Raw genomic sequence first — 12246 nt, forward strand, 5'->3', positions numbered from 1 at the left:
CGAGTCCGGGAATCGAACTCGGAGTCAACCAGATCCGTGACGCAGCACGGAGTCCCGCGACGCAGCGCGGTAACATGGTGTGCTACTGGAGCACCCCTGCACTATGTTTGTTTACCATTGATTTGAAGTGTTATTAGCGAAATATGAGCTTATAAAAATCTCCCCACATTGCACCGGAAAACGGACGATTTAGGTAGGGTGCTTTCAAGAGGCAGGGGAACTATGTGAGAATGCTGTTCATTGACTACAGCTCAGCATTCAATACCATAGTCCCCTCCAAACTCATAGCCAAGCTCAGGGACCTGGGCTTGAACTATGACCTGTGCCAGTGGGTCTTGGACTTCCTGACGGGCAGACCCCAGGTGGTAAGAGCCGGCAACTGCACCTCCTCATCCATCACGCTCAACATAGGGGCCCCCCAGGGCTGTGTTCTGAGCCCCCTCCTCTACTCCCTGTACACACATGACTGCGTAGCACAGCGGAACAACAACACCATCATCAAATTCGCTGATGACACAGTAGTGGTGGGCCTGATCTCTGCCAACGACGAAAGGGCCTACCTGGAAGAGGTAGAGAACCTGTCACAGTGGTGTCAGGAGAACTGCCTCTCCCTAAACGTCAGCAAAACAAAAGAGATGATTGTGGACTTCAGGAGGTCGGGGGTCAAGGACTACAGCCCCCTCAGCATCGACGGGGCACCGGTTGAGAGAGTGAACAGTTTCAAGTACCTCGGAGCCCACATATCCGAGGACTTGACATGGACCACACACATTGACAGTGTTTTGAAGAAGGCACGACAACGCCTCTACTTCCTCAGGCGCCTAAGGAAGTTCCAAGTCAGTCAGAAGATCCTTAGGAACTTCTACTCATGTACAATAGAGAGCATCCTGACCGGCAACATCACCTCCTGGTTTGGGAATAGCACTGCACAAGACCGTAGCAGACTACAAAGAGTGACACGTTCAGCCGAACGCACAATTGGAGGGGGGCTTCCCACCCTCCAGAACATTTACAACAAGCGGTGCAAGGGGAAGGCTAAGAGAATTATTAAGGACTCGAGCCACCCGAACAACTGCCTCTTTGAACTGCTGCGGTCAGGCAAGCGATACCGGAGTCTTAAGGCGAGCACAGAAAGACTCAGAAGAAGCTTCTATCCCCAGGCCATCAGGCTGCTAAACGAACAATAATCGCTAAACGAACAATAATCACTATGCAACAACCATCAAATGCACACAGCACACACACCCACACGCACACACTCACTCAAACAAACAACACACTGCAGCACCCACTCTCCACACTTTAGATCACACAAATACACTTACACTTTATATTTATTGATAAAGGATTTGCACTACAACTCGTACACCTACTGTGAATTGTACCTAAATTGCACCTCGTCCCATTTCTCCATTTCTGCCTTGCACTATATAGTATTGTATATTAGTACACTGCACAGTATTGTATATTGTATGGTAACTACGTCTATTCTGCATCGAACATTGTACATATGTCTAAACTGAACACTGTGACCTAATTTTTTTTACTTCTAATTTTACTATGTTATTTTATTTCATACTTATCTTGTCTTGCACAGTCTCTGGAGCGCAACAGTAAGAAGCATTTTGTACAAAAGTATTCTGTACTTCTGTATGACAACTATTAAAGAAACTTGAAACTTGAAACACACTGTTGTGTGAAAGTTTGGTCCGGACTATCGGACCGGAGTTAGTTTCCTCGGATAGTCCGCTTTTTTTGGGGTGGTGTGATTGCTCAGTCGAACTCTGGTGCGGACCAAACACGCAAACTCTGGTCTGCCTGAAAACGTAGGTCTCGGTTCGCTTCATCGGACCAAACGCAAGACCAAATATAGGAAGTGACCTGATAAACTGTGCATCTTGGGTAGAAGGAAACAAAACAAACACAGCGGCGCGCATTCACTGCAAAACAAGCACGCGGTAAACATGTCTCGTGGACAGACGTGGGCGAATGACGAGGTGTGATGTACGTGGGTTGGACATTATCATTGTTACTGTATTAGGAGGCCATATGAACATCAGATTGGTATCCTGAGTGGGCTATGTTGTTATTGGTGGTGTGATGTGTCATCTTCTAATGCTGTTTCTTCTTTTTCCCAGAGACCACTCATCCTCCTGATTGAGCTGATTGCACCTGCTTGAGTACACCTGTGGGCAGTTAGTTGGATGAGTGAATATAAGCGGAAAGATGACACACACACACGAGAGTCTCGTGGCTGGAGTGACCTGCCTTGTGGCACAGTGGGGAGGCTGCTGTCTAGCTTACATATGGCCTGAGCACAATACTGTGTGGCATGGTGCTGTCTTGTTTGCATGGAGTGTGGGTTAGACTCCACAGCTGTGGTGGCCGGAGATGGGCCTAAGGTAGTATTGTGAATACTAAGTGTTTGTTGAGTTATCTCATATGTATGTCTTGTCTGTCCTCCCATCCCTTTTTCCCCTTTGTGTGTGTGGGTTGAAATCCCCACCGACGACATCCCCTTTTCCCTTTGGGAAAAGGCAGTGAGTTGAAACCCCCACATTTGAATAAAACCTTAATTTACCATTTGAAAACGCCTTGTGTTTGTTATTACCTACCTGCCCGGGACTATTTTGAAAACATTTACTGAGAGAGGCTGTTTCTGTTCATGTACAGTTTACTCCAGATACTCTTCAGGTGCGGTCGTTAGACCTTCGTACATGACATGGGGGCTCGTTAAGTTTGCGCAATTGTATGGTTCCTTGTTGGTAAAATAACGGGGTGACTTGTCGATTGAAGCATATCAGGTGTAATAAGATAGCGTTTTCTAAATTGGTATTGGTAGGGGTCCATTGTCCGTGCACAGTTGATTGATGTAAACCATTATTATTGTGATGCTCTTAACCATTCTATTTTTCTGCCACATAGGTAACGGGGGGGTCACCTGCTTGGCTAGAGGGTGGGGGGCACGAGTCGTGATTCCGGTGGAGCGCGCAATGAAATCGGTAAGCGATTGAAGATATGTGTAGCCTTTCATCCAGCTAGTGGAGTAGTTTATCTGGGATAGGCTAGAGTGACACAGGTGACTCCTAGTTGAGTGGTTAGGACCATTTGTTATTATTTTCATTTAGTAGATGTGGTCAGTTGGATTGTTTTGGTTAAGAGGTATGAAAGCAGAATGTGTCTATTATTATTGTGCACGGTCATGGTTAATTAAGTGAGGACGTGATATATATGTAATTTTTTTTGTTTTTTTTTACACACGCATAAAAACATAATATGGCTGTGTCGGCATTTGTTTTTGAAGCCTTTATGGCGGATCCGACAGAGGGTCAGGTGGAAGGTTGCACTAAGGCGGAATTAGGCCTTATTGCTAGGCATTATGATATTGCTGTGCAAAATTCCCAATCCAAGGCGGATATGAAGGCAGCTGTTATAGCGGGGTTGGTGGAGCAACTGATGTTTAGCCCGGCTCAGGGAGTAGTGAGTCATAGTGATCAGGAGGTTGCACATACTAGCGAATGGGTTAACTCTCCCTTACGTGATCTTAACACGGATGGTGGTGCTATTAGGAAGGATGGTAGTACGGCCGGAGCTGAAAGTGAGGCCGCGGGCGATTCGGATAAAGACTCCACGTCTTCTGGCCATGCACGCTCTAGTCTGCGTTTGGCCCGTCTCCAGATGGAAGAGAGAGCGCTGTTGCGCAGAGAGGACAGAGACAGGGAGGACAGAGCAGCTGACAGAGAGGAAAGAGCAGTTGAGAGGGAGAGAGACAGGGAAGAGCGAGGAAGGGCGTAGACAATGTTGTGGCTGATGCCTTGTCCAGGGGGTAGGTCTGGGGTAGATCTGGGGGTGGGGCTAGTTGGTTTTGTGGTGTAGGCTGTTTTTTTTTGTCTGTGGACTTTTCTATTTTTTTTTTTTTTTTTTTATTCTGTGATGCTAATCGAATGTTGGTTGATAACGGGTGATAATGTTTTGCTAACCCTGCGGGTTCGCTCTTATGGGGGGAGGTGTGATGTACGTGGGTTGGACATTATCATTGTTACTGTATTAGGAGGCCATATGAACATCAGATTGGTATCCTGAGTGGGCTATGTTGTTATTGGTGGTGTGATGTGTCATCTTCTAATGCTGTTTCTTCTTTTTCCCAGAGACCACTCATCCTCCTGATTGAGCTGATTGCACCTGCTTGAGTACACCTGTGGGCAGTTAGTTGGATGAGTGAATATAAGCGGAAAGATGACACACACACGAGAGTCTCGTGGCTGGAGTGACCTGCCTTGTGGCACAGTAGGGAGGCTGCTGTCTAGCTTACATATGGCCTGAGCACAATACTGTGTGGCATGGTGCTGTCTTGTTTGCATGGAGTGTGGGTTAGACTCCACAGCTGTGGTGGCCGGAGATGGGCCTAAGGTAGTATTGTGAATACTAAGTGTTTGTTGAGTTATCTCATATGTATGTCTTGTCTGTCCTCCCATCCCTTTTTCCCCTTTGTGTGTGTGGGTTGAAATCCCCACCGACGACATCCCCTTTTCCCTTTGGGAAAAGGCAGTGGGTTGAAACCCCCACATTTGAATAAAACCTTAATTTACCATTTGAAAACGCCTTGTGTTTGTTATTACCTACCTGCCCGGGACTATTTTGAAAACATTTACTGAGAGAGGCTGTTTCTGTTCATGTACAGTTTACTCCAGATACTCTTCAGGTGCGGTCGTTAGACCTTCGTACATGACACGAGGTAAAAGCCCTGATAGAAATATGGGCAGAAGACCAAATTAAACAGCTACTTGTGGGCACTCATAAAAACAACGCAGTGTACAAGTTGTTTAGCGAGAGGATGGTGGTAATGGGCTTCAATAGAACAATGGATCAATGCCACATCAAAATAAAAAAAACTGCGTCAGCAATATATTAATAAATAAGCAGAGAATTAAATTAGATGTCCATAACATTTGTGTTTTTAATTAGCATAGTCTAAATAAATATGAATTCAAGAAGTTAAATACTGAATTAACAACACATATTTATTAACAGGCTGAAAGTTAAAACGAATAACAGGCTGAAAAAAAACAATTAGATTATTTAATATAGGCTAAACACAGTGCGTAAAATATAGGCTACGCGGTGCGTAAAAGGCAACTTTGGCTATAGCCTTCTAAAACGATTGAATAGGCTAAACTTCGTTTTAACTTCTTGAATTCACATTTCTTTAGTTTGCAATAATGCAACTGCAAGCCAATGTTCCGAGACATATTACATAAAACTTGTTCGGCTATTTGAATACACCGTTAGCCCTAAATGGTGGATTCAAATAGCCTAACAATAACAAATATATAAATATGTCTCGGAACATTGGCTTGCAGTTGCATTATTGCAAACTAAAGAAATGTGAATTAAAGAAGTTAAAACGAATAACAGGCTGAAAAAACAATTAGCCTATTTAAAGTCTGTGACTTGCTTCGAAAAAGTGGGAGTTCGGGGGACGAGAAAGACAAGTTCCCTTGGTACGATGACCTGGACGTTATACTTGGCACAAGACCCACATCCAGCCCGAAACATATCGTTGAGTCTTTTGAAGATGAGAGACCCATCAGATGGCATCACCAGCACCGCCACCGACTGAAAATTGTGACGCCTCCGCTGATCTGGAGTCTGTATTTCTGTGTGTCTAGTACAGTGTTTCTCTCTTCACTTCACACCAGAGCTCTTTAGCCCTGCACCAGATGGAAACATTAACCCAGGCACACTTGTAGTCCAGAGGGCTCACAGTCACACACACACACACGTGCACGCTGCGCACACACGTTAGGGCTCGCAGTCACGCACACACACATTTCCACTCTCTATTGTGTCCAATAGACGAGCGCCACTTTCGACCGCGTGACATTGTTCCGAAAGTTTTGTGCGCTTGACGAATTGCAATGTGAATGCAGACCGAACCAAGAATGCAACAATGTTGCAACTTCACCCCCCCCGAATCGCACCGAGTCCACCAAAACTATATGTGAAAGCGCCCTTAGATGCAAAGAAAAGGAAGCCTTCATGAAATCGCTGTAGTCCTAAGAAAGAGGAGACCCAGGGCTTTCGATGGACGTCTAAATTTCATATAACTACACTACTCAGCTCACACCAACCGCAGACAACGGAAGTCCAACAATTTTTTTCTTCTAAATATTGAGGTGATTGTCGTGTTTATATCTCACGGGTCGAAAAAAACTCAACGTTATTGCCATAAAATACATTATATTGTTTGTTTACCTTTATATTGTCCTTTGGTTCATTCAAATTTACTCAAGCAAGACACAATATTTCTGACACTGGGAATACATTCCCCGAGGTCCATAGATACCAGGAACATGCTCATTTTCTTTAAATAATGGCCGGGGCTTAAGAGGTTAATGGGAGCCTGATCCGTGATCCTACACCTCTGATCCTGCTCTGGCTCCTCTCACAGCTGCTGATGAATCCACCCTCTCTATTCGCTAATTTGTTATGAACAACTTTGACCTTGGGAAAAAATGGGGAAAGAAAAAAACAGAGCAGACTCTAAACAAAAATATCCCCGGCTGAAAAAGGCCCTGTGAAGGGACACAGCTGGACCTCTCTTCTAGGACGTCTCACTGCATCTCTCGTGGTCCAGACGGGGGGCCGCCACAACCAGACGGGGGGCCCCCACAACCAGTGAAAACATGAGGAGTTTGGTACACAGAACTGGGGACAAAATGTGTAAAGCATCTTAGCTGTACCGATGAAAGATTTGAGAACGATGGCCCGTCTAATACGTTCTATATTCATGTTTTGATAGCTATAACATAACGCAATTTACAGTGACATAGCTTAACACCAACCTGAGGCAACACAATGCAATGTAACATAATGTAATTAGAGATGTAACAATCTCAAAACAGAATTGAAAATGAAAACAATTTCTATATTCAATGAAATTTAAAACTATTGACGATTCTCCTCTCGTTCTCTTCCCTAATTCTCTTATTTAACCGTGGTAAGGTATGGCTACTGCTAATAGCCGTGGGGTGACAGCGGCTCAGGAGGTAGAGAAGTCGACTGGTAGGTTACTGGTTCGTTTCCCGGCGTGAAATAAATCTTGTACCGGGCCGAAATATTCTGTCTGACTCTAGAGAAGACTGTGAGTGCATTTCCCATAATGTTGGCGTGTTCCTGACTTTTTGCAACCGGCACTTTGGCGACCCCTAGTGGCTCGGGTGTGCATATTTTGTAATACAATATATATATCGAATTAAAGCCCCATTTGTTGCCTGTGGATAGCCCTTTCAGGTGACAAAATCCATTGAGCGGTTCTCGGGTTACATGCCAGTATTTGAGGCTTGTGCAAAGTACACGGTATTGCGCAAAATACCACTCCAGACTCAGGCTGCAGTAGTTCCGTCAATCTAGATCCGATCTCGAAAATTATTGTGGAGGGTTGTGGCCAATGAGTGTGGCTTTCCAATGATATCCCACATGGGGATCTAAAAACAAAAAGAATTTAACTCGAAAACAGGAAGAGAAAAACCGCTGAATGAATTGAAGTCTATGAGAAAACTGAATTTTTCTTTGTACACAGTTTACCAAAATCACTCCTAATCACTCATTTCTGAATGGATCTTTATGGAATTTGGATATGTACTACATAAGGCTTCAGGCTATGGCTCTGTCTGGATTTGTAAGCCATTCCACCTTCTGGGGAATAAATACCTCTGGACTACTAACTACTACAGAAAAACTTGAGTAACAAGTTTTTCTACAACTCAAGTTCAGACCTATGTTACTCTATTACGTTAGCACTCAAAGTGAATTTCTTTTCTGGAATCAGAAACTTCAGAATGTCATCTTTCAAAAGAGACCAGGCTCATGCATGTGCTATAAGGATAAAGTATGTTGTTTTGGTTGGCAAAACAAGTATGCGGTCCTCAAGTAAAAAATAAAATTCACTTTTCTGCCTGCTTGATAAGAGGGTATCCTTTAATGGGAGTAACCAATGCTCTTCTTACCGAGCTTTTATTTTTCTGGTCTGCATCCTCTTAGCAGTTGTTAGTATTGAGCTGTACTGTATTGTACCCATTCTGCAATCTGTTAATAAAGTTTTCAATCAATCAGCTACACGGGACCAACCGTCTTGTTTCGGCTTCACACAACAACCCTGTGTTACACATGAATCCAACGCTTCTGCATTTAATACAAAACTCACCGTTCTGTTGTAGAGCCAGTCTACGAGAGCCTGTGCCGTTTCCGTGGACAGCTGGGCCCTGAGGTTGTCTCGCTCCTCCTGGTTGGGTTGGAGCTCCAAGGCCAACTTCAGATCCTCGGCGAGCTGAACCACCTGGAGCGGACCGGCACTGATAGGAGAACCCAGGTCATACAGACCGCTAGAAAACTCTGTCGCCTTGGAGCCTGAGGGGAGGAGAGATGAAGAGAGAGGGGATGAAGGCAGGGAGAGATGGAGAGAGTTATTTAGAATTGGCACTGATGAGTGAAAAGTTGTCCAAAGAAAACCGCCGGCAGAGAGGGACAAGAGGGAAGAGAGACAGGGATAGAGCTAAGAGAGAGAGAGAGAGAGAGAGAGAGAGAGAGAGAGAGAGAGAGAGAGAGAGAGAGAGAGAGAGAGAGAGAGAGAGAGAGAGAGAGAGAAGGAAGAGAGGGCAGTGCTGTTATTTTTCAGAGCTAGTTAAGTACAGTGGAACAGTTTATTTTTTTTATTTTTTACTGAACTCTAATTGCATTAAACCTCTTCAGCTACTTTGGTTTAAAGACGTGGCAAGTACACACTTCACACACATGCACACTGAGTCACTGAGTGCATACTTCAGTAACACCGTAACAATGGCTATTACTTGGTATGTAGAACTAATCAGAGCCATACATCCCCCTCCTTGTGTCCAAATGTCAATGACACCTGGATTATTTCCCTGGCAGTTGCAACACACGCACACGCACATGCACACACACATCTGGACGCATTAGAATAACAGTATTGTGAAGTAGTGCTTCTATATCGTTCCAGTATGACTCCAAAATCAATAAACAGCAGCACTGATAAAAACAACCTGTGAGTTTATCACTGACACTTATGGGCTCTTTATAATGGCAAGTGTTGGCATAAAGTCTGAAAACAAGAAACATTCTACAGCACATAAGTTGGTCAAATCAAGGAGCAGTGTGAGAAAAGGTTTGATCGTGTTGCAATAACATGGGCTACGTACATAGTAGGGCTGACCTCAACTAGTCGAATAGTCAACTAATTGATCGGAGGAGCTCTAGTCGACTGCCAACCTTAGTCGAATACAAAAAATAAATACATCATTCTTTCCAAAAAAAAAAAGCCTAGAAGCGTGGCTAACGCTAATGGCGCGCATACCAGCAAGGCTAACTGCCTAAGAAAACGGGCACAGAGGCACTGAAAGAGGACTTCACCCGTCTAATGAACACACTAGACAAATATCAAGTCATCAAATCATGTATCCATCAGTGGACCAATTGCATGCTTTCGCAGAAGACAAGAAGCCTTCAGTCAACTTCTTCAGACATTAAGCACCCCCCACAGCCCAAATGGAATCATCAAAGAAAAAATTATATATTTATAATTTTTTGTGTATTCAATTATTTTTGCATTCAGGGGGGTAGTCGACTACCAGTCGACTATCGGCAAATTTTGGCCAATCAAAGTCAATGTCCAGCGGAAATAGTGCTAGAATATAACGGATCAATGAATGTAGATCAAATATAGACTTGGTTAAACACTAGGTTTATTATCAGAGTTATATGTGGATGACTCAACGAGGACAATGGCCTGATGTCCCCAGGAGAGCTCCAGAGTCCAGTAAGACGTCAGTCTTCTTTATAGTGTGAGAGAAAGGCATTCTGGGTAGATCCATGTACAGAATTGTTGTGGGGGGGGCATCAGGTGAGACACAAGGTGTTACAACCCCCTCCACTCTGTCTCCATTGTCTGCCTATTGTATTGTGTTGTATTGACAGGTACTGGAGGTGGGCGTGGCTGGCGTGCTAATCAGCACAACGGGAAACACCTGGGCCCGGTGTTCCCATGCTCCCTGTTAACACTAGCACAGCCATGGAGAAAATGCCACTAATTCCCGCCAGGAACGGGTCAGATGACCCGACAGCTTATATGAGAAATATGAGAAAAATAAACAGTGTAAACTATATAATTACCTCTGAATATAAAAACATGAGGTTTACCACAAAGGTTTGAGTGACATAAAAAAAAGAATTCAAAGAAAATTTAAAAAAGAAAATATTGAAATATTTTTGAATGGAAGAGCCACACATTGACGAGCAAAGATCCACATGCGGCTCGCGAGCCACGGGTTGGCCACCCCTGCGCTAGACGCTCGCTGTTCCAACGGCCCATATGTGGAATAACGTAATTACATTTTCCTGAAGTCATTTTGAAATTTCAGAAACCGTGCCAGATAAAACGGGGTACTTTTAGGAAAAGTCATTGAGTGACAGAGCTGGAGCTCGACCAAGTGACGAGGATACATTGTCGGCTGTGCTAGTGTTAAAAGACGTGCAGAGCTCAGATGCTGGGCGCTCTCCGTATGGGACGCCGTTAGTTTAGTTTGGTGCTTGTGATTTCTGCTTGCATTATACAACACGACACACCTATACACTTTACAATGCATGCACTCACTTACACTACTGATATCACTGACTTCATACGCCACTGTTAGTTTAATTTAGGATGTGTTTCCTTGTTTGCGGTTAGGTGGCGTAGCGGAGATTGCGTTCGTCACGATTGCGTTCGTCACCAACCCCGGAGCTGTGAGCTGGATTCGCCTGTTCGAATCCAGCTCACAGCTCCGGGGTTGTCACCAGCTTGGCTGGCCGTTCACACTAATACAATTGGCTGTATTAGAGGGTGGGAGAAGCTGGCGGGGTGGGTCCAGGTCGTTGTAAACAGCGACTCCTACAGTTTGGTCGGGGCGCCTGCTAAGCGCGGATAGGACCTGAGTGGGATAGTGTGATCCTTCCACACGCTACGCCCTCTCAGGGAGGATCCGCGCTGCCAGGTGAAAAGAAGCGGTGATTGGCTGGACGTGTGTCGGAGGAAGCACGTGATAGCCTCCACTCTCCCAGATGATCTGACTGTGGGGGGTAAGTGCGCAGCGACCAGGAAGGGGGGGGGAGAAAATCGGAGGAAAATGGAGAAAAAAAAAAAAAGAAAAAAGGAAGTGTTTCCTTGTCTTAAATAAATAATTTGTTCATTGACTTTGGTTGTCTGCGTCTCCCTCTTTGTCATGGCCGTACGGCCGGTTTGTGACAAGTGACTTGTTATTTCTGTGTGGTTAGAGCAGTTATCTCAGGTACACATCCAGAGCTGTCAGGTGAGGAACCAGCTACTGGGTAAGTGTTTAATATCCCACCGCTAATCCACATGAAGACTAGGGTGAGTAATGGTAGTTTAGTTTCAGATAGGCAGTCTATGTAGAGAGGGACTTCCACGCCAGTATTCCTTTTGTACGTACTAGTTGACTTGGCAGTCGGTTGGTTTGGAATTTTGTAAAAAGAAAAATGGTGTTTCTCTGCTAAGCTGTAGCCTAGTGGGGCGCCCAAGTGGCAAACCATGTAACGCGCTGCGTCGCGGCACGGCCGACCCGGGTTCGATTCCCGGACCCGGCGTTATTTGCCAAATGTCTTCCCCCCCACTCTGTCTCCCGCTCCTCCTCTCTCTCTCTCTCTCTCTCTCTCTCTCTCTCTCTCTACTGGACTGCCCAGTAGAAAAAAGCGATAAACGCTAAAAAATAAATCTTAAAAAAAAAAAAAAAAAAGATGTAGCCTAGTCTACTATGGCTGGGATAGAGGAGTTTGTTGCATTCAATGATGCCAGTAACGCGTTATTGTAATCTGATTACTTTTCCCCGAAAATAGTAATCTAACGCGTTAATCTTTAAAAGCCAGTAATCTGATTGCAGTTACTTGTCCAAGTGGCTGTGCATTACTATTTCGTTACTATCTCATCATAAATTCATAATGCAGGCGGAATGCAGTATTTTATTTCGTGGTGTGGCAGTGAAAGGGTTAAATACAAGAATGTGTCCCGCGGCGTGACTGGTCCCTCTGTCTCTGAGTGACTCTGCTTTGGTCCAATCACATTCCCCATCCACAGTCTGCGAATCAGAGGCAGAGTAGGGCGGGTCTTCACAGCACGTCATGTGACATATGCGCCAATCGTGTGACAGCAGGGCTCCGTCGTCGGAGAATTCCACC

At 44.8% G+C, this 12246-nt stretch overlaps 1 protein-coding gene across 1 annotated transcript in view; it reads right to left on the bottom strand.

The window, feature by feature from the left end:
• ppfibp2b (PPFIA binding protein 2b) overlaps positions 1-12246 on the bottom strand; it is a 242077-nt gene that overhangs the window by 111787 nt on the left and 118044 nt on the right. Inside the window, exon 3 of the mRNA XM_084315553.1 lies at positions 8207-8409. Coding sequence (XP_084171679.1) covers positions 8207-8409 — 203 coding nt within the window. The remainder of the gene's footprint in view (positions 1-8206; positions 8410-12246) is intronic.

The sequence above is a fragment of the Notolepis coatsorum genome (genome assembly GCF_963971535.1).
Source record: "Notolepis coatsorum genome assembly, chromosome: 6".
NCBI lineage: Eukaryota > Metazoa > Chordata > Actinopteri > Aulopiformes > Paralepididae > Notolepis > Notolepis coatsorum.